This window comes from Lipotes vexillifer, unplaced genomic scaffold (assembly GCF_000442215.2).
Source record: "Lipotes vexillifer unplaced genomic scaffold, Lipotes_vexillifer_v1.1 scaffold469, whole genome shotgun sequence".
Taxonomy (NCBI): Eukaryota; Metazoa; Chordata; class Mammalia; order Artiodactyla; family Lipotidae; genus Lipotes; species Lipotes vexillifer.
In genome coordinates this window covers 3,898,117-3,921,012 of record NW_006788006.1, presented here as the reverse complement: position 1 = coordinate 3,921,012, position 22,896 = coordinate 3,898,117, and the positions used below count along the sequence as shown (strand labels likewise).

Genomic DNA, 22,896 nt, shown 5'->3' with positions numbered 1-22,896 from the left:
CCTGCTGACCCACTCGTCCTGCAAATATTCTCAGAGCCTCAGCAGTTGCTGGAAGGCAGATCCAGAGCCCAATAGAAGACTCTTACTTGCCATGCTCTGTGGGAGAACAGTGTGTATGGTGTGTATGTGTGTGTGGTGTGTGTGTATGGTGTGTGGTGTGTGTGTGTGCACGTGCACGCGCATGTGGAGGAAGGTGGTGGGGGTTGGGGTGTCTGGGGCTGGGCCTTGAAGGATGAGGATGTAAGTATGGGTGTTACCAGGCAAAGAAGGAAGGGGAGGTGCTCCAGGCAAAGAAGAGCAGAGGGCCAAGGAGGTGAGGCTGGAAGGCCCATTTGGTCTCTGTGCCACTCATGTAACTGTGGGTAAGAATGCCCTGATGTCACCCCTGGAGCCTGACCCAGTCAGAGGCATAAAACAAAAGCACCCAATCAGATTCAAGTTTTAAGAGCATCTTAGATGCAGCAAAGGATGCAGAGGGAGGAGGAGAAAGAGGAAAGAGGCTGAAGGCCCATGGGTCTGCTGGCCGCCAGGGAGAAAGGCCAGTGACGCCAGCAGGACAGCCTTGAAGCTTGAGATGTCTCTGGGGCTGAGTGGTGGCCAGGGAAGTCACCAAAGAGGCTGGGGAAGACTTGGAGCTGGTCTGGAGACCAGCTGCCTCAGAGACACAGGTGGGCCAGGAGGGGGAGCTATGGGAGTAGAGGAGAGGGACAGAACAGAGAGAAAGAGGCAACATGGAGAGCTGCCAGGCTCCTGTGTCTGTCACACACACATACAAGTGCACGTGCACATAGAGCCCAGGCAAAAGGCACTCCGCAGCCAGCCCGGGTGTCCCCTCCCAAGGCCCCCCTGCAACAGGGTCAGGAGGAGCTCAGGGTCCCAAGAGGGACACGGCCAGTGCCTGCTGCCCAGAGTGTGGCCCCAAGTGAGGCTCCTTGGCTGAAGACCATCTACACGGACGGTGGGGACAGGCCTAGCTCCAGACTCGTGTGACGTCATGAAGCTGGTAAACACAGAAGTAGGGGCTTGCTTTCTACAGAAGCCACTCCTCCTCACTGGGAAGGGCAGTTGAGCTAGAGACACTCCTGAAGGCCACCAACTGGGAGGAGGGACAAGACACCGTGTAGGAAATTGACTAAAAAGCTGGGTTAGGGACATGCTAAGACCTGGTGCCACCTCAAGATTCTGTAGTTCCATGACTTAATCTCCACATGCAAGACATATCTCAGGCAAGGCCTCCATACTCAAGGGGAGCCCTTTAGAGAGAGTACAGGGTGGATAAAGACACACATGAGAAGCATTTGCCTTCCACTCGGAGCGCCGTGTGGCTTGCTCTCAACAACCCAGCCTGGTAGCCAAGGCAGAGCGGGCTCAATAAACCCACCACCTACAGCTGAGTTTCCAAGTCAAGCTTGGCCATGCCTCAGGACCTGGCGTAAAGCTGACTACACCTGTGTGTCACTGTTCCCCAACAGAGGTGAAGAGGGCAACAAGAGGTGAAACTCCTCCAGTGGGGTGAAGACGCCTTCCTTATGAGTCTGTGGCCCAGGAATGCTCTCCCCACTGCACAGGACATACTCCAAATTCAAGTGAGGACAGTCCACAGAAGTATGTCCACGGTGGGCAGACTGTGAGGGGACACAGCCATTTGCCTACTGCCTGGGGAGGGCCCCACTATGCCGACTTCTCCAGCGCCTTGGCCTGTGCTGCTGGGCCCTCATTTGGGGATTTTACATGGTTAACATCTATTCAGTAGACATTTGGGCTGGACCCCACTGACATCTCTTTTCTACAAGTCAGATGTGTCTGTTAATGATCAGTTTCTGTCTCTGACAGTTCTGTTTTCTGACCTGAGGGCTGAAGAAAGAGCATCACACCCCCCTGGGGCCTTTAGTGACCACGGGGAGAGCTGGAAAGTAACATGTACAAAGTCTGAAGACTCAAACCTTCTGGAAGGCCTTGTCTGTCAGTGTGAGAGGCTGTCAGGAGTGCTGCTCTAGGGGCCAGAGGACAAAGTTTGAGGTGTGGACCCACATGGGAGTTAGCAACACTCCAACTCCTGGAGGAGCTGGATCCTAGTGGTCCTTAGCATCCATTTCTCAGAGCTATGATCTGCCACCACTCTCTCATGCATGCACTGTGGGCCACCACCCCCCAACACACACACAAATTGGGGATGTTGGATAAAGCCCCATAATGTGCCTCATCATGATTCTGTGTCCCCAGTGCCTAGAATGGGCTGACACACAGGAGGCTCTCAGGAAACATTTGTTGCACGAATGATGACTTTATCTATCATCACAAGGAAATGAGGGCTTCCTCATGCACAAATGGCCACAGAACTGAGGCTTATGCCATTTTTTTTTTTTTTTTTTTTATTTGTCAAGTGCCAGATACTGTGCTAGATGCCTTCGTGCTCCTTATTTCATTGAATGCTCAAAATAATCTTATGAGGTAGGCATTATTATTATAAAGCTATTTTAAATTTGGCTGCATTGGGTCTTCGTTGCTGCGCGAGGGCTTTCTCTAGTTGCAGCAAGTGGGGGCTACTCTTCGTTGTGGTGTGTGGGCTTCTCATTGTGGTGGTTTCTCTTGTTGCAGAGCACGGACTCTAGGCACTCAGGCTTCAGCAGTTGCAGCATGTGGGCTCAGTACTTGTGGCGCACAGGCTTAGTTGCTCTGTGGCACGTGCGATCTTCCCGGACCAGGGATAGAACCCGTGTCCCCTGCATTGGCAGGCGGATTCTCAACCACTGCGCCACCAGGGAAGCCCAGGCTTATGCCTTTTAAACACAAAATTCTAGTTCCTAAGTGGCATCAGACATCTCCTTGTCTTTAAACGTCACTGTTTCTTGCTCAGGCATCAGTGTCAGTGACACCTGAGCCGTCCCCGAGATGACCCATTTCTGAAGCTGTAGGACTAGCTCCATGTCATGGAGAGCCAGTCACTTCCCCAGGATTGTCAGTCAGAAGCCAATCAAATCACTTTGCTTTTGTACCTTTAACTTGCAACATAAATTCATAATCAGAAATCTAGATATTAGAAAATACGTCCATCTCACAAATTACCCAAGGTTGCTACCTCAACCTATGTTTTACTTTGTAACATTAAAATATAGTTTTTATGTCTTCTTCCTGTCATGCGAAAGCAGCCAAAGTGAGAGTCCCATCACTGCCAGGAAGCCTGCAGGTGTGAGGCAGAGATGTGAATGACCCTACCAGAAGCCTCTGGGGTCACCTTGGGGTTCTCAGGAAAAGCAAGGGTCACCACAGGGCTAGCATGCACCCTGAGGGGTGGAAGGGCTGGGATTAGCACACTTCTCATTCCTAGGGCATTCAGTTCAGGGCTGAGTGTTTCAACGCTTCTTGTACCTCGTAACCAAGGTAAGTTTTTCTTAAAAATCAGGTTTTTTTAAGTCACCAAAATGTATAGAAATAGTTATCAACTGCAACTCCTCTGGGATGGAAGCAACACATTAAGGAGCCAGCCTTGCCTCTCTCTGCCATGTGACCACAGCTACAAGCAGCCTGGTCAGTACTGTCATCGGCAAGTCGGAAGTGGTCTCTGCCTTGTGGGTTTGGTGAGGATCCAAAGAGACAGTGCTCCAAGAACCATGAACGCAGGGCCTGGCATGTGGAAGGCACCAAGAATACTATAATAATTCCCAGGCAGGAACCGGAAGAATTAGGGGTTGCAGGGGAGACAGGGGGCAAGTTGGTAGAATCATGAAGTAAAGGTTCCTAAACACATTTCACTTCCTGAAGTCAGAGGAGACTCAGAGAATGAGTGAAGAAAATGGAAATGCAAACAGGAGGAAGCACAGATACTCTTCCATGAAAATGCTTAACAGCAAGTTCTGCAAATGTAGCTTCTGTACCAGGTTCTGCTCCCAGCTAATGTGGCATGGAATTTACCAGGACACAGCCGTGATCCTAAAGGATGAAAGATATGCTCCATCTGTGCCTGATGATGAAAGGCCCAGAATTGAGCCCTTTTAGGTCTTAAAATAAGAAAGGGAAGCTTTTAATCGCTTGCTGGGAAGGTAGCCATAGACTCTCGGGCTAAACCTGGAAGCACAATTAAGGAGTATCTGACTGGCAGTTTGGAGCTGTTCTAAGTCAGACGAACAACCACTAAAAAGTAGCCCCATTGCAAACACACAGAGAATGCAAACATGGCATCAACACAGATGCTGCAGTCACTAAAGACCACTGTCCAAAGAATGACTGCCTGGATTATAGCAAATAACGAACAATCCATTCCAGAGAAGTAGCATTTATTCCTCTGTGGCTTTCAAATCAGCAAAATCTAAGGATAATGATGCACTTTCCAGATAAATTAAGAAAGTTAAGGGGGAAATAAATACACATCTAAGTACAGATATAAAGATTCTCAGTTCCACAGTGGAAGCACAAATGAGTGAAATGGAACTGTTTGAAAAACAGTAAAATATAAGAGAAGACTGAAAATTTACACAGGAATAGTATATAGCAAGAGGAAAGACAACAAGGCAAAAATGAAATGAAAAAGAACACAATCTGACGAAACCTGTAGAAACAGCTTCACAAAGTATCTAGCCAAGAGATTTTGATGTAAAGCGACATTGCTTATAATCATGAATGATTTAGTCAGAGTCCCAAAGGAGTCAAGAATTCTGTTGAAGGGACTTCCCTGGTGGTGCAGTGATTAAGAATCTGCCTGCCAATGCAGGGGACACAGGTTCGAGTCTTGGTCCGGGAAGATCCCACATGCCGTGGAGCAACGAAGCCCGTGAGCCACAACTACTGAGCCCACGTGCCTAGAGCCTGTGCTCCACAAGACAAGTCACCGCAGTGAGAAGCCCCTGCACCGCAACAGAGTAGCCCCTGCTTGCCGCAACGAGAGAAAGCCCGTGTGTAGCAATGAAGACCTGACACAATCAAAAATAAATAAGTTAAAAAAAAAAAAAGAATTCTGTAGATACATCCCCATCCCTGCCAAAACCATAAGCAAAAAGAGAAGGCTCTCTGGTGAAGTGTCTTGTCATGCACTGTAATAGTTACAGGATCTGCTGAACAGATCCAGGGAATGAGGCAGCCAGCAGGTACTCCGAAGGCCTGCAGAGGCAGGTACGACTGAGAGACCAATGGCTGCAACTTGGATAAAGCTGCTGAGGAAACGGAGAAACACCCTCCGTCCCTCTGATGGGAACCCTTAACAAATGAACTGATGAAGCAGATGGGTGAGTATATTACACATTCCTTCTGGAAAGCTTACAAATACAGTTGAAGAAACAGAAATAATAATCTACCCTTATATATGTAAAAAAGTGATTACAAACGAAGTTAGGGTCTCTCATAGGGAAAGCAAAAGATGATGAAAATAATAGTTAAGGAAGATGAATGTAATACTAAGTTCAGAGGTCAATTAGAAGTTTTGCCTATAGCACTTATATGATTCCTTATCTAGTAAAGAATGAAAGGAAAGGAAAGGAAAGAATAAAAGTTGACAGCTCCGTGATTTGGAAAAAATGCACAACTAATAAAGAATGAAGTTTAAAAAAAGCATGCTTGCATTGCAACACAAAAGGAGATCAGAAACAACCAAAGAAGGAAAACATTACAAAGAATGGCACTTTAACTGAAATCTGGACAAACTTTCATGTGGGGATGCACCTGACAGAAAGAAAGGTATTTCCAGGCGTAACGACAGTGCGACCTACGGAGGGTACCCTGTGGCTCTATGGAAGACCCCACAAGATTTAGGGTTCTGTAAAATCGAGGGAAAACTCTCCATGATAAGGATTTAAATTATGGGTCCAAAAGCCAAGCAGCTACAAGGAAGCAATCTGAGGCATGGCTGCTTCTTCTTGACAGCACTGAGTAGGCAAAATATGATAAGGACAATATACACAGTGACTGGACTTCCCTGGTTGCACAGTGGTTAAGAATCCACCTGCCGGGCTTCCCTGGTGGTGCAGTGGTTGAGAGTCCGCCTGCCGATGCAGGGGACACGGGTTCGTGCCCCGGTCCGGGAGGATCTCACATGCCGCGGAGGGGCTGGGCCCGTGAGCCACTGCCACTGAGCCTGCGCGTCTGAAGTCTGTGCTCCGCAGCGGGAGAGGCCATGGCAATGAGAGGCCCGCGTACCACTAAAAAAAAGAAAAAAAAAAAAAAAAAGAATCCACCTGCCAATGCAGGGGACATAGGTTCAAGCCCTGGTCTGGGAAGATCCCACATGCTGCAGAGCAACTAAGCCCGTAGGCCACAACTACTGAACCCGTGAGCCACAACTATTGAAGCCCGCATACCAAGAGCCTGTGCTCTGCAACAAGAGAAGCCACTGTAATGAGAAGCCCATGCACTGCAATGAAGAGGAGTCCCCACTCACCACAACAAACCCCCCCTGCCAATGCAGGGGACATAGGTTCAAGCCCTGGTCTGGGAAGATCCCACATGCTGCAGAGCAACTAAGCCCGTAGGCCACAACTACTGAACCCGTGAGCCACAACTATTGAAGCCCGCATACCAAGAGCCTGTGCTCTGCAACAAGAGAAGCCACTGTAATGAGAAGCCCATGCACTGCAATGAAGAGGAGTCCCCACTCACCACAACTAGAGAAAGCCTGAGTACAGCAATGAAAACCCAATGCAGCCAAAAATAAATAAGTTTATAAATATATATATATATATACAGTGACTATGAACCACTGCTAGAAACAGGCTGAATAGAAAGGAAAAAGTAAAACTGTCACTGTTTGCACATGACATGATACCATACACAGAAAATCCTAGAGATGTCACCAAAAAATATAATTTATAAATGAATTCAGTAAAGTTGCAGGATACAAAATTAATATACAGAAATATGTTGTGTTTCCATACACTAATAACGAATTATCAGAAAAAAAAATTAAGAAAACAATCCCATTTACAACTGTATCAAAAAGAGTAAAGTAGTTAAGAATAAATCTAACCAAGGAAGTAAAAGTCTTATACTCTGAAAACTCTAAGACATCAATGAAAGAAAATGAAGACTACAGAAACGAATGGAAGCTATAATGTGCTCATGGACTGGGAGAATTAATATTGTTAAAATGACCATACTACACAAGGCAATCTGCAGATCCAATGCAATCCCTCTCAAAATACCAATAGTATTTTTCACAGAACTAGAATAAATAATTCTAAAAATTTTATGAAAACACAAAGGACCCTGAGTAGCCAAAGCAATCTTGAGAAAAAAGAACAAAGCTGGAGGTATCGTGTTTCCTGATTTCAAACTATGCTACAAACCTACAGCAATAAAAACAGTATGGTAATGGCACAAAAACAGACACATAGATCAATGGAGAATAGACAGCCCAGAAATAAACCCATACTTATACAGCCAATTAATCTACGACAAAAGAGGCAAGAATACATAATGGGGAAAAGACAACCTCTTCAATAAATGGTGTTGGGGCACTTCCCTGGTGGTCCAGTGGTTAAGAATCAGCCTTCCAATGCAGGGTATGCGGGTTTGATCCCTAGCTGGGGAACTAAGATCCCACATGTTGCGGGGCAACTGAGCCCGTGCACCACAGCTAGAGAGCCCATGCGCTCTGGAGCCTGTGCGCCACAACTACAGAGCCCGCACACCACCACAACAGAGCCCGCATGCCACAACTACTGAGCCCACGCACCACAACTAGAGAGAAGCCTGAGCGCCACAACTAGAGAGAAGCCCACGCACTGCAATGAAAGATCCTGCATGCTGCAACGAAGTCCCAATTAAGCCAAAAATAAATAAATAAATATTTTAAAAAAATGGTGCTGGGAAAACTGGACAGCCACATGCAAAATAATCAAACTGGATTACTTTCTCACGCTATATAAAAAAATAAACTTAAAATGGATGAAAGACTTAAAGACCTGAAACCATAAAGCTCCTAGAAAAAAACATGAGCAGCATACTCTTTGATATCAACCTTAGCAATATTTTTCTGGATCTGCTTCCTCAGGCAAGGGAAACAAAAATAAACAAATGGGGGCTTCCCTGGTGCCGCAGTGGTTAAGAATCCGCGTGCCAATGCGGGGGACACGGGTTCGAGCCCTGGTCCAGGAAGATCGCACATGCTGCAGAGCAACTAAGCCCATGCGCCACACTACTGAGCCTGCGAGCCACAACTACTGAAGCCCGCGCACCTAGAGCCTGTGCTCCACAAGAGAAGCAACCGCAATGAGAAGCCCGCGCACCGCAATGAAGAATAGCCCCCGCTCACCGCAACTAGAGAAAGCCCACGCAGCAACAAAGACCCAATGTAACCAAAATTAAATAAATAAATTTAAAAAAACTAAAAACAAATGGGACTACACACAGCTAAAAAGCTTTTGCACAGGAAGGAAACTATTAACAAAACAAAAAGGCAGAATGGAGAGAATGGGAGAAGATATAATTGTCTCTCAGTATCCTCAGGGGATTGGTTCCAGGAGCCCTTGAGGATGCCAAAATCCACAGATGCTCAAGCGCTTATATATTTTTATTTTATTTTTTAACTGAAGTATAGTTCATTTACACTGCTGTGTAAGTTTCTGGTGTACATCAAAGTGATTAAGTTACATATATTCACACATATACTTTTTCATATTCTTTTTCATTATGCTTTATTACAAGATATTGAATATAATTCCCTGTGCTATACATTGTTGTTTATCTATTCTATATATAGTCCTTGTACTATACCTTGTTGTTTATCTGTTTCATATATAGTACTTTGTATCTGATAATCCCAAACTCCTAATTAATCCTTCCCCTACCGCTTTTCCCCCTGGTAACGACTATAAGATTGTCTTCTATGTCTGTGAGTCTGTTTTCTGTTTGAAATAAGTTCATTTGTATCATTTTTTTTTTTTTTTTTTTTTTTTTTTTTTTTGCGGGCCTCTTACTGTTGTGGCCTCTCCTGTTGCGGAGCACAGTCTCCAGACGCACAGGCTCAGCGGCCATGGCTCACGGGCCCAGCCGCTCCGCGGCATGTGGGATCTTCCCAGACTGGGGCACGAACCCGTATCCCCTAGCATTGGCAGGCGGACTCTCAACCACTGCGCCACCAGGGAAGCCCCATTTGTATCATATTTTAAATTCCACATATAAGTGATCTCATATGCTATTTGTCTTTCTCTGTCTGACTTACTTCACTTAGTATGATAATCTCTAGGTCCATCCATGTTGCTGCAAATGGCATTATTTCATTCTTTTTTTATGGATAAGTAGTAGTCCATTATGTATACATATACCACATCTTCTTTATCCATTCATCCATTGATGGACATTTAAGTTGCTTCCATGTTGTGGCTATTATAAACAGTGCTGCTATGAACATTTCAGTGCATGTAGCTTTTTGAATGAGTTTTCACCTTTTCCCAATATATGTCCAGGAGTGGGATTGCTGGACCATATGACAACTCTCCTTTTTTTTGTTGTTTAGTATATACATTGCTGCCAGCATCTTTCGGTTTTTTTTTTTAGATTAAAACAATTTTTAAATTTACTTTATTTTTTATTTTTGGCTGCACTGGGTCTCCGTTGCTGCCCATGGGCCTTCTCTAGGTGCAGCAGGTGGGGGCTACTCTTTGTTGCAGTGTGCGGGCTTCTCATTGCGGTGTCTTCTCTTGTTGCAGAGCATGGGCTCTAGGCACACAGGCTTCAGTAGTTGTGGCGCGTGGGATCAACTGTTGTGGCTCGCGGGCTCTAGAGCACAGGCTCAGCAGTTGTGGCGCACGGGCTTAGTTGCTCTGAGGCATGTGGGATCCTCCCGGACCAGGGCTCCAACCTGTGTCCCCTGCATTGGTGGGTGAATTCTTAACCACTGCATCACCAGGGAAGCCCAACAACTCTATTTTAAGGAACCTCCATACTGTTCTCCATAGTGGCTGCACCAATTTACATTCCCACCAACAGTGCAGGAGAGTTTCCTTTCCTTTACACACTCTCTAGCAATTATTTGTAGACTTTTTGATGATGGCCATTCTGACCGGTGTGAGGTGATACCTCAATGTAGTTTTGATTTGCATTTCTCTAATAACTAGCAATGCTGAGCATCTTTTCACGCGCCTATTGGCTATCTTCTTTGGAGAAACGTCTATTTAAGTTCAAGTCCCTTTTTTTTTTTTTTTAATTTTTTTTTTTTTTTTGCGGTACGCGGGCCTCTCACTGTTGTGGCCTCTCCCGTTGCGGAGCACATCCGCGGCATGTGGGATCCTCCCAGACCGGGGCACGAACCGTGTCCCCTGCATCGGCAGGCGGACTCTCAACCGCTGCGCCACCAGGGAAGTTCCCAAGTCCTTTTTAAAAAAAAAAAAAATTTTTTATTTATTTCATTTATTTTATTTTTGGCTGTGTTGGGTCTTCGTTGCTGCACATGAGCTTTCTCTAGTCGTGGCGAGCGGGGGCTACTCTTCATTGTGGTGCATGGACTCTAGGCACGTGGGCTTCACTAGTTGTGGCTTGCGGGCTCAGTAGTTGTGGCGCACAGCCTTAGTTGCTCCGTGGCATGTGGGATCTTCCCAGACCAGGGCTCGAACCCGTGTCCCCTGCATTGGCAGGCGGATTCTTAACCACTGTGCCACCAGGGAAGCCCTGAAAAGGGGGCCCTTTGTGCACTGTTGGACTGTAAATTGGTGCAGCCACTATGGAAAACAGTACGGAGGTTCCTCAAAAAATTAAAAATAGAACTACCGTAAGGCTTCCCTGGTGGTGCAGTGGTTAAGAATCTGCCTGCTAATGCAGGGGACACGGGTTCAAGCCCTGGTCCAGAAGATCCCACATGCTGTGGAGCAACTAAGCCCGTGCACGACAACTACTGAGCCTGTGCTCTAGAGCCCATGCTCCACGAGAAGCCACCGCAATGAGAAGCCCGTGCACCGCAACGATAGCAGCCCCCGCTTGACACAACTAGAGAAAGCCCGCGCACAGCAACAAAGACCCAATGCAGCCAAAAATAAATTAATTAATTAAATAAAAAATTTTAAAAAACCCTACAATATTTCAAATAAAAAAAAGAAAACAAAGAAGAAACAGGCTGAATGGCCTGAAGACAAGGGAAAGGAGGTGGCAGGATTTGTTGTTAACTGAGAGAAGGGAGAGCTACAGAACCAGCACATCCACTAAAGGCACTGGGAGTCAGGCGCGGGCAGTCACAGCCTCCACCCTTCCCACACCCAAGGAAGCTTGACACTTCATTTGATCTCAGCCCCATCACTGCTCAGGAGAGACTCTGATATCAACCAGTCACCAACAGCTCAGGCACTCCTAGGGATTGACCTGAAACTCTGAGCGCTTCTCAAGGCTTGCTCCCCCACCTCATTCAGGCCTCTGTTCAAATGTCACTCCCACAAACAGAGACTCCCTCATTACCTTTGCTAAAAATAGCTCCCTGTCAACTCCAACCCTCACCCTGGTTTTCATGGTTCTTCTATCGCTGCCTAACCTTTTACTATATATTCACTGTTTGTCTCCCTCACAAAAACATAAGCTTCTGTGGGCAGGGACTGCTTTAGTCACTGTTGATCCCCAGCACCGAGAATAGGGCTTGGCACCCAGTGTGAGCTGATTAAATATCTGCTGAATGAATGAAAGAAAAGAACTTCACAAAAACAATGACTTGGACTTCCCTGGTGGTGCAACGGTTACAAATCTGCCTGCCAGTGCAGGGGACGCGGGTTCAAGCCCTGATCCAGAAAGATCCCACATGCTGCAGAGCAACTAAGCCTGTGGGCCACAACTACTGAGCCTGCGCTCTAGAGCCTGCGAGCCACAACTACTAAGCCCGTGTGCTATAGGTACTGAAACCCACGCACCTAGAGCCTGTGCTCCGCAACAAGAGAAGACACTGCAGGGCTTCCCTGGTGGCGCAGTGGTTGAGAGTCCGCCTGCCAATGCAGGGGACACGGGTTCGTGCCCCCGTCCAGGAAGATCCCACATGCCACGGAGCAGCTGGGCCTGTGAGCCATGGCCGCTGAGCCTGAGCGTCCGGAGCCTGTGCTCCGCAACGGGAGAGGCCACAACAGTGAGAGGGCCCCGGTCTGCCAAAAAAAAAAAAAAAAAAAAAAGAATACACTGCAATGAGAAGCCCGTGCACCGTGACGAAGAGTAGCCCCCGCACACTGCCCTAGAGAAAGCCTGCGGCAGCAACGAAGGCCCAACACAGCCCAAAATAAATTAATTAAAAAAAAAAAACAAACCCATAACTTATGGTCTTAGCATGGACCCGGGTAATCTTGACCTTAGATTTTGTTGTTGTTGTAAATTTATTTAGTATTATTATTTTTTTATTTTTGGTTGCATTGGGTCTTCATTGCTGCGCACAGGATTTCTCTGGTTGCAGCGAGAGGGGGCTACTCTTTGTTGCGGTGCGCGGGCTTCTCATTGCAGTGGCTTCTCGTTGCGGAGCACGGGCTCTAGGTGCATGGGCTTCAGTAGTTGTGGCACGGGAGCTCTAGAGCGCAGGCTCAGTAGTTGCGGCGCACCAGCTTCGGTGCTCCGCAGTATGTGGGATCTTCCCGGACCAGGGTTCGAACCCGTGTCCCCTGCACTGGCAGGCAGATTCTTAACCACAGCGCCACCAGGGAAGCCCTTGAGCCTAGGTTTGAGCTCAATTTTGTTAATACGTTGCTGTGTGGCTTTGGGCAAATCGCTTTACCTCTTTGGGCCCATACTGCCTCACTCCTGAAACAAGGAAGTGGATCAAGAAAGAACTAAAGTCCCCTTCCAACTCTTTACAGTCTGCAAAACAAAGATCTGATTATCCTACCAAAGGCAATTTGTTACTAACCACCGGTTGGTTCAGATTTACCTCAGGATCAACACATTTTTAAAATCGAAGTTGATTGTATTCAAGAAGTCCTGGGCTTCCCTGGTGGCGCAGTGGTTGAGAACCTGCCTGCTAATGCAGGGGACATGGGTTCGAGCCCTGGTCTGGGAGGATCCCACATGCTGCGGAGCAACTAGGCCCGTGAGCCACAACTACTGAGCCTGCGCATCTGGAGCCTGTGCTCCGCAACGAGAGGCCGCAATAGTGAGAGGCCCACGCACCGCGATGAAGAGTGGCCCCCGCTTGCCACAACTAGAGAAAGCCCTCGCACAGAAACGAAGACCCAACATAGCAAAAATACATAAACAAATTAACTCCTACCCCCAACATCAAAAAAAAAAAAACAAGAAAAAAACTCACCTCATACCTCTGGCAGGAAAAGAGGAAAGTAACCATTAAAAAAAAAAAAGAAAGAAAAAACAGAAGTCCCTCCTCTAAGCAGAATAAAGCTGGGTAAACGGCAAATGGAGACACCGTGTGACAGCAGCGCCGTTTTGCTCTGAGTAGAAACAACTGCACAGCCAGAAAGGGCAGAATGATGGCCACTTTCCCACATTCTCTGAGGCACCAAGATCCCACAGGTCAACATGGGAAGATAAGGCCCGCCCTCTGAAGGGGATGGATGAGTGGATGGTGAGAGGAAGAGAAGTCACAGGTAGATACGGAGAAAGCAGGAGCCCTGAGCCCTGGAATCCAGACACCCCCCCACCCCCGCCCAGTTCTGCCTTTTACAGGACCTCAAACGACTGCCTCTAGGCTCTGGGCCTCTGCCTCTCACCTACGACTTCCCTCATCACTGATGGGGGTACAACCCTGTTGCTCCTGAAAGAGGCAACTCTCGGAGTACCCGGACCGGAGTCCTAGGCCTCTGCCTGTCACCAGAAACATTAAGTACGGTACGGGGCGAGTTCCCTCGGGTCCCCTGAGAGGCTCACGTCTTCGGGGTCTTGCTGCTGGTGCGGAAGTCACGCCCCAGGTCCCGGAGGAGCGGCGCCGGCGGCCCCCGCCCGCCAGGGTCGCGACCCCTCAGCCCAAGCTCGGAAAAGAGCCTGCGCCTCCACCCTTGCGGCCCGGCCCGCGCTCACCGCCTTCTCCAGGTGGCTGCGCGCCTGCTCGCTGTTCTTGGTGTGGTGGTAGAGCACGGAACCGAGCTGCAGGTGTGTTCGGGCCTCAATGCGCTGCGGCGGCTTGAAGGGGAACACGGCCTGCAAGCAGTGCACACACAGGCGGATCTTGGGCGGGCTGGAAGTGCGGAAGTGTTCGGCAAAGCCCAGGAGCGCCAGGTACCACGACTCAGCCGCCTCGGCCTGCGCTGCCTGGGCCGCCGCAGCTTGAGCCGCCGCCGCCGCCTGAGCCGCCATTTTGGCCTCCCCAACAACAAGCTATCGCCACAGGGAGGCGGAAGCAGGCGCGCGGGGCGGGGCCGGGAGCGCCTCGCGTTTCTCGCGAGAGCTGCTGTACAAAGCATCCTGGAACATGTAGTTTGTATTTGGAGTGGCCGCGGCTCCGGGAAGGTCTGAGAAAAGGCGACACCCTCTGGTCCGCGGGACTGTGACCGGAGATTTCCGATGGGCTGAGGTTTGCATTCCTAGGCTGAAGACCCAAGGTGTCCAAGCAATGGCAGGGCGTGGCTTGCCAACGCGGACTACATCTCCCATCAGGCCATGCGTACTATAACAAGCCCCCCCCCCCCCGCCACCACCACTCCCCCGCCCCCGGTGGCGCCGGAGCATTGTGGGATTGGATGAGTCTCAAGATGGACAACCGGGATGTTGCAGGTAACAGCCCCCGCCTCCCCGCAAGCGTCTGCCTGGGTGTTCGGGCTATGAGTCTTTGCTTAGCCCTACCGTCGGGCCTACCTCACCCCGCCGGCCCTTAGCCTTAGTCTACCGGTGGCTGGAAGAGGCGGCTTCTGCACCACCCCCGTCTCCCGAGACCCCAGACCCAGTTACCCTGCCCCCGCCCCCACACCGCTGGTTTGCTGAGGACGCCAGGCTTTCCTTAAAGGCCGCCACCGGGATCTGCCCTGCGCCTGCTTTCCGAAATAACCGCCTTCAGGGCTGCTCTGAGCTCCGCTCCCCGAGCCAGTGGCAACCTTGGGCTGTCCTGCGCCTCTTCTCGTGGCGGCTTCTGACTGGCCTGAATCCCGCTTTCTGGAAAAGCTGTTTTTCCGAACTGCACTCGGCCTCCCTGTACACATTTTCCTGGGTCTTTAGAGCCCCTACGTTACCACAAGCCTTATTCTTCCCCCACCCCAGCCCTAGCCCCCCGCCAGACTGGGATACATTGAAGAAATATTCATTGTGTGCTAGGCACTGTGCTAGTTGCTGAGGATGTAGTGTAACCAAAACGGGGCCATGCCTTCCTGAAGGCCACTTTCTACTGGGGCATCACAATGCACAAAAAAGGAAATATTTACAGAGAGTGAGTTATAATGATATGAGAGAGTGGAGGTGCAGGTTGCTGATATTGGGTGGTCAAGGAAAGCCTTTTTGAGCAGAAGATATTTGAGATGAGAAGATGCCAACTATTGGAAGGCCTGGAAGGCAGAGCCTTCTGTGCAGAGGGGGACAGCAAGTGCAAAGGCCTTGAGAGCTTGTCATTTTGAAGAATGTCAGGGATGAAGTGGAAGTGGGGAGGGGAGCCATCTCTGGCAGCGTCTTGAAAATCGGCTTTCAGAATTTGGATTTTATTTTGAGTCCCATGGGGAACGTTCGAGGTGTCTTCTCCATCTCCACAGCTACCACCCTTGTCTGAAGACATCATCATCTTTTGCTTGGAGCCAGCAAGCCTCCTCGTTGGTCTCCTTGCTGCCTATGCACTCTGTCCAATCAGTAGACAGAATGATCTTAAAAATAAAAATACCAGTTGGATCTTATCAGCTTAATACTCCCCAGTCACTTCCTAAAACCCTTTAAGTAAAATTCAGACTCTCTATCTTGCCCTACCCCCGCTAGCCCTACCCCTGGAACCGCCTGCTCTGACCACATTGGACCTCTGCTTCTTACTCTGCCCAGATCACTCCCCATGTGGCTTTTCAGGAAGCCACCTCTTTATCTTTCTAGTTTTAGCTTAAATGTCCCCTTTTTTAATGGTTATTTTCTGGCTGCCCTAGCTGTATAGGTGGTCCTCTGTTATGCTTTCTCATCTTTTTTTTTTGTTTCCAGCAGAGAGCTCTTATCATGATTTTGCAACTGCTTTTTTGTTACAAGTCTTTTGTCTCCTCAGCCAGAGGTGAATCCCACATGGGCAGAGGCCCCTTCTGTCTTGATTAGCACCAAGTACAGCATCTGGTGCATAACTCAGTAAATGTTTGCTAAATAAATGAAGGAACAGATGTGTGAATGTTAATCTGAATGTCAGTTGCTGCAGGCAGCAGCATCTGGGCTGCTCCCATAGCAGCTGCTGGGCATGTTTTTGGAGCAAAGGTGATTTCTGATGTACTTCTTTTCCCTCCCCAGGAAAGGCTAACCGGTGGTTTGGGGTTGCTCCTCCCAAGTCTGGAAAAATGAACATGAACATCCTTCACCAGGAGGAGCTCATTGCTCAGAAGAAACGGGAAATTGAAGCCAAAATGGAGCAGAAAGCCAAGCAGAATCAGGTGGCCAGCCCTCAGCCCCGGCATCCTGGCGAGTAAGTCTACCCTGAGGCTGGATTAGGGTCTTCGAGGGTCACCAGCAGAGGGTTTTGCTTGCGAGAGTAGTCGAGGTGTTTCTGCATCTAGCCACAGCCTGATGGTGCAAGGAGGAACGCAGGTGCACTTTCAGGAGGCTCTGTGGCAGGAGAGAAACAAGGGGTGTATGGGAGCCCAGAGGATGGCTGCCAACTCTTTCACTCAGTGGTTACTTACTGCTGACCTGTTGTGGGCCAGGGGCCAAGAATACAGCATGGAGCAAAAACCGAGATTGCATCTCTGCCTTTATGGGGCTCACAGTCTACTTGTGAAGGGATGCTCTGGTAGGTAACATGAGGCAGTGTGCTCCCAGATGCAGCAGCTTCCGTAGGGATACAGAAGAGGCTCTGCATTCTGAAGGCCCCAGGCAGAGCCAGCCCTTTGAGGAAGCAGGAAAGGACTGCAAAGGGCAGAAGGGAGGTGAGCCCCTGTGTGTCAGGCAGCTCGAGCTGCTGCACCAAAGGGGCTGTTTCTGAGCCAGGAGAGGGTTTCCTCCTGACTGTCCTGAGAGACTCTGAGGGCACCCAAGAGTTTTGAGCAGGGGTGGTGTGATCATGAGGGCACCCAAGAGTTTTGAGCAGGGGTGGTGTGATCAGGGTGACAAGATCCAAGAATTTCAGGCTGGAGGTTGACAGAGACAAGCCCCTTCCTCTGCGGTCTGAAGTGTGGAGCATGTTAGCCCTCCACTAAGGCTCTGTTCCAGCTCCCACCTTTTCTAAGAGTCCGTGGCTTCTCCTTGAGGGCGGGACTTAGACTTTATTCTTGTTGGAACCTCCAGGGTGTTCAGGAACATGGGGACTGGATGTTGAGTGATCTGTGGGTGGGCTTGTGGGCTGTCACCCCTGGGGTTTGGAAGGACTTGCACAAAGATGGGAAAGGCCCGTAGGACTGCTTCCAAGAGGGCCCCCTGGAGGCTGCTGGATCTCAGCGCCAGGATCAGGCAGCCAAAATGGAACATCAGGTGGGTGGGTGCAGAGTACAGGTAGCTTTGAAAATAAGGTTGTTTTCCCCATTGTAAAAGCTTAGAACACCTTAGAATTTCGTGCTGCAGAAATAAGAAACATTCAGGTTGCCTCAAGAGAACCATTTTGATATATTCCCTTCCCATGTCATTGCTTTGTTTCACTAAATTTTGGTCAATTTCATATGTCGCTTCCCACGCCCCCCACTTTTTAAAGGAAAAGCTTCCCCCCAACCCCGCGTTACAACTCTTTAGAACCGTCACAGTGTTAAAGTTTTATTTATTCATATTAAGATATGACTTACATGCCATAAAATTGACTTTTTAAACTATACAACCTAGTGATTTTCAGTATATTCACAGCATTGTGCAACTATTATCACTAATTCCAGAACATTTTGTCACTCCAGAAAGAAACCCCATGCCCATTAGCAATCACTCCCCATTCCCTCTTCCCTCAGCCCCTGACAACGACTAATCTACTTTCTGTGTGGATTTACCTATTCTAGATATTTCATGTAATACGTGGCCTTTTGTGTCTGGCTCTTTTCACTGGACGTGATGTTTTCAAGGTTCATCACTTTGTAGCATGTGTCAGTACTTCATTCCTTATTCTGGTAGCTGAATAATATTCCATTGTGTGGATGGACCATGTTTTGTTTATCTGTTCATCAAAAGCCATCATTTAACAGCTGTGTGATAACCCTGCCATTTTTTTAAAAATAGATTTTATTTATTTATTTATTTATTGGCTGTGTTGGGTCTTCCGTGGCTGTGCGTGGGCTCTCTCTAGTTGCCGAGGACTTCTTATTGCGGTGGCTTCTCTTGTTGCAGAGCATAGGCTCCAGGCACGCAGGCTTCAGTAGTTGTGGCTCGCAGGCTCCAGGGCGCAGGCTTAATAGTTGTGGCGCATGGGCTTCATTGCTCCGCGGCATGTGGGATCTTCCCGGACCAGGGCCCCATGTCCCCTGCGTTGGCATGCGGTTTCTTAACCACTGTGCCACCAGGGAAGCCTCTGCCATTTGTTGTGGGTGGTTTAAAAGTGGGATTTGTGTGCTGACATGCTGCTGACCCGAAGTGTTTTTTGGGGGGTTGTTTTTGGCTGCACCGTGTGGCTTGCGGGGTCTTAGTTCCCTGACCAGGGATTGAACCCGGGCCCTTGGCAGTGAAAGTGCGGAGTCCTAACCACTGGACCACCAGAGAATTCCCCCCGAAGTATTTTCTTGTCCTTCATTGTCCCTGCCTTCTTTCTGTCCCTCCTGAGGGAGGTGCACACAGCATGAGGACAGGGCCAGGGTCACTAGAAGGCCCTGCTTGTTTAATGCCAAGGCTGGTTAGCAGCAGAACTTTCTCTTTCATATAAAATAACTTTTACTGCCTTCTCTCTCTCTTTTGTTTTTTAACTTTAAAGATAATTCATATATGTGGTAGAAAACCTGGCAAGTAGAAGAGAAGAAAATGAGGAAGGAATAAAATCAGTTGTAACCCTGCAACCCAGAGGCAAGTGCTGGTTGCATTTTGATGGATTTTTGTAACAATTTTTCAGTCAAATATATTTTTACATAAGTAGGACCACCCTGTAGATACTGTTTTATATCCTGCCTTTTTGTTTTTCATCTAACGTTGTGCTTGGTTGCTTTATTTATAAGAATTTAACTTTTCAGGACCACTCCATCTGCCTTATGGACGTCTCATAATTTATTTAACCAGTGCCCCTTGTTGACTACTTAGGTTTTTTTCCACTTTTACTTCATTAGAACGGATTTCTAGGAGGATAAAACTTTACTTTAAAGGAAAAAGTTCAGACCTGTGGGCTCCCTGAGCTTTTCAAGTTATTGGGTGTGTCTGTATGATGGATGTGCCCCCTAAAAGCAGCACACACGAGGAGTTTCTGAGGTTAGAGCAAGATAGTATGCTGTAGGAAAAGATGAAAGAAGTAGAATATATGCTATGATCACAGCCTTGTTTCCTCTATTTCTAATCTAAGGGGCAAATCAAAGAAGTATATCAGAGTATTAATTGTGGCTCTTGTGAGGTGAGGAGACTTTTAGGGTTTTCTCCTTGCTTTCTATATTTGTTTTTTTCCACGTTCACATTTGCTCCTAATGAGCCTCTAGCACTTTTTTGATAAGGAAAGATGAATTTGAATTAAACGGGTTTGCTTTTCTGTTCGTTAAAAATAAATTTTTCTTATTTCAAAATAAAACATACTCTTATCAAAAAGAGAAAGTAATAAAAAGATAAAATTCCTCTGTAATTCTCCCACCAAGAAATTGCTTTGGGTATTTTCCTCTGCACATGTGAAACCCACAGAAGCGCTGGCTGACCCAGGCATGGAACTGCGGTCACACGCAGGTACAGACATAGGCCCTGCCTTTGAGAACTCTGCAGTCTAGCTGGGAAAACAGACATAAGAGTCAGTGATAGCCCAGATGATTTGTTAACAATAAGTACGGCAGGTGGTTCTGAGCCATCTTCTTGGGGAGGCCCTTTGGACCTGGAAGGTCAACATGCAGGTAGAGAGAACACCAGCACAGGTGGGATTGCTTTGACTAGAACAAGATTGTTCCATCTTACTACTCTGAAGACTGCTCTGTGCACTCAGTTGTTCCCTGGCATCTTTGGAGGCCTGTTTTGGGTCCCCTTAGGTGAGAACACAGGGGTGGGGGTGGGACTGAGGCCGGCAAGGCGTGCTCCCTCCCCTCTTCTCAAGGCTTACCCTGTCTGTCCTCTGTCTTGGGTCTAGAATTGCAAATGCACACAACTCTAATGTTTCCAACAAGTTTGCCAATGACGGCAGCTTCTTGCAGCAGTTTCTGAAGTTGCAGAAGGCACAGACCAGCACAGGTGAGTGCAGTTCCCCCTGTCCCATCTCACCTCCTCCTAGAGCTCCCCCTGCTGGCTTTCTCTCCCAAGGGTCCCTCAGCACCTCAGAAATGGCAGGTCCCACCTTAGACTTGTTCCTCTCACCCCTGGTTCATTGAGCGCCCTCATTCTACCCGTTCTCACACTAAACGCCCAAGGGGAGAGTGCAGACCTTGCCCTCTAGATGCTTACCCCCAAGAAGTGGAGACAAAGAAGCCAGGTTTCGATCCAGGGGGTAGGGGCCAGGACTAAGCATGCCCCAGGGTTGTGGGACTGAGGCTTGAGTTAGAGCGGCAGCCCAGGTGCAAGGAACAGGACCCTCTTCGGGCGGGTGCGGGGGGCGGGTGCGCTTGGCCCACAGGAGCCCCATGGGACATGCCAGGTGTGAGAATCACCACCTGTGGGAAGCCCACCTGTATCTGTGGTTGTGCAGTTTACCAGTCTCATTTGTACTGTAAGAAAGTTACTGGTGAAACAGCTGACCTTCAACCTTTGTCAGGTTTCCCAGGTAACAGTGAAGACAGTTAACCCAAGGCCAAGTTTGCCCACAGAGAGGGAGAAAGGGCTATATGAGCTCTTCACTGCAGGGTCTCATGCCATGAGTCGTGTTTGAAAAGTCCCAAATAGACTGGCTCCAGCCCGCTACTGACAAGCAGAGGGAGTGAGTGTAAGCTGGACGTGGGGGTTCAGGTCTCATCCGGAAGAGCTGCAGCATCCCTAGTCTGTGGATATAGGCATCAGAGGCACCTACTGCCAGAGTTGCCGCCTGCAGAGTCCCGGGCTGGGTGACCACAGTAGGTTCTTCTCTGTGCCTCAGGGGTCCTCATCTGTAAAATGGGGGTGGTGTCCTCCCTGAGTGCTTCTGGTTACCCACTGCCTACCAGTGCTGTGCGAGAAGTTAAGAACCCAGCCACTTGGGGCTCAGGGTGTGCAGGTTAGGCAGGAAGATAGGAAACCTGCACCACAGACCTTGAGTGTGGGTATCCTTCCTTGTATCCCAAGATGCCCGCCCGAGTGCGCCCGCTGCCCCACCTCGTGTGCTCCCGCGCACCGGGAAGAGGCCCCCCCTCATCAGTAGCCCGCCGGGCCAGATGAAGAACTACGTGCATGCCAAGCAGCTGCCCGTGGCCAGCCGCCCAAGCATCTTCCAGTCTCCTGACGAGGACGAGGAGGAGGACTATGAACAGTGGCTGGAGATCAAAGGTGAGGGGCCGGGGCTGCTGCCCCCCTTCCACGGCTGCCCCTCCAGCTGCTCCGGCAGGGTCCACGGGCACCAGGGACAGCGCAGCCAGGGCTGTGGGGTGCTTGGGGCTGTGGTCAGGGGGTGCCTCCAGGCTGAGCCTTCAGGATGAGTAAGGTGAAAGAAGGGGTGGGGAGCAGAGCATGGGGAGCATGGAGGGACTGCAGAGTGTGGGCTTCATCCTAGGAGCTGTGGGACCCACTGTCCACTTGTGTGGGGGCTGGCCTCCGGGGGGGCGTTCTCAGGGGAGCGTTCACTTGTGCCCTCCTCATCCAGTACTAGAAGAGGAGCTCCTCAGTGTGGGTACTTGTCTCCACGAGTTTGGGCCAGAGGTATGAGCGTGCCGGTTGGAGGGCGTGCTCTCCTGCCCAGGGAAGGACAGTCATTGGCCTTGGGTGAGCCAGTTCCAGCCCCATGGTGGAGGAGGGCGGAGGAGGGTGGTGATGGTGGCCTTCCTAGTGCATCCAGCCGTGACCATATTCAGAACGAAACTTCGGTGCTGTGTGGAGAATGAGCTGTGTGAAGTCCTGGCCCTAGGCCACCTCTGCTCCAGGATGGCTAGCACAGTCATGTCTCCCTGACAGGACAGACTGAAGCGACCATATAATCATGCCATGACAGCCTCTAGGCCTCTTGTTCTGGATGAGGGTGCCGGCTTCATGCCGTGCATCTAAATAGATCAGGGGCCAACCTCGAAGCTTGGAGCATTAGTCAGAATGGAGTCAGTGAGTGTGGTGTTTCCTCAGAGAGGGGCCCTGGCAGTTAAATGGTACCCTGCTGGGAACTGCTACTTTATGAGGGGCAGAGGGTGTCTCAAGGCCCTTGAGGCTTTTATGGCCTGCTGTTGATACAACCTCAGAAAAGCACCTGTGCTTGTAAAGTGACCAGGTCAGGGTCGTTGCCAGGCATGTGGGAGGAGGATGAGGCTTAGGGAAAAGGTAGACACAGAATGTCTCTGAGACCTCTTATAGGTCCTCCTTAGGCCACATGTTGTACCCCCCCACCCCAACCCCGCGAGCTTCCTGGCAGTACAAGCATCAGGGGGAATAAGAGTGGCCACAGGCTCAGTGTCTGGCCCCGTTGCCAGGAGGAGCAAACATTTCTAAGCACTGACTGACATCAAGAAATTTCTTCTGGGAGTTTTCATATGAGGGATGTGAGCTGTATGGTGGCTGACAGTCTCAGAAACAGGCCAGCAGTAAATACAAAAGCAAGTTCCATGGGGCTCAAAGTGGAGACTAATACAGATATATATGTGTGTGTGTATATATATATATATATATATATATATATATGTATATGTGTGTGTGTGTGTATATATATATATATAT

The 22,896-nt window shown here is 49.1% G+C and overlaps 2 protein-coding genes across 2 annotated transcripts in view; one reads left to right on the top strand and one right to left on the bottom strand.

Annotated features, from left to right (window-relative positions):
- The window catches only part of MAU2 (MAU2 sister chromatid cohesion factor), a 33,460-nt gene extending 19,234 nt beyond the window's left edge, over positions 1-14,226 (bottom strand). Inside the window, exon 1 of the mRNA XM_007461090.1 lies at positions 13,912-14,226. Within this exon, the coding sequence (XP_007461152.1) occupies positions 13,912-14,187 (276 nt within the window). The 5' untranslated portion in view covers positions 14,188-14,226. The remainder of the gene's footprint in view (positions 1-13,911) is intronic.
- Positions 14,227-14,568: 342 nt separating this feature from the next.
- Positions 14,569-22,896, top strand: part of SUGP1 (SURP and G-patch domain containing 1) — a 30,047-nt gene continuing 21,719 nt past the window's right edge. The window contains exons 1-4 of the mRNA XM_007461089.1: positions 14,569-14,604; positions 16,288-16,459; positions 20,207-20,307; positions 21,328-21,528. Of these exons, the coding sequence (XP_007461151.1) occupies positions 14,571-14,604; positions 16,288-16,459; positions 20,207-20,307; positions 21,328-21,528 (508 nt within the window). The 5' untranslated portion in view covers positions 14,569-14,570. The remainder of the gene's footprint in view (positions 14,605-16,287; positions 16,460-20,206; positions 20,308-21,327; positions 21,529-22,896) is intronic.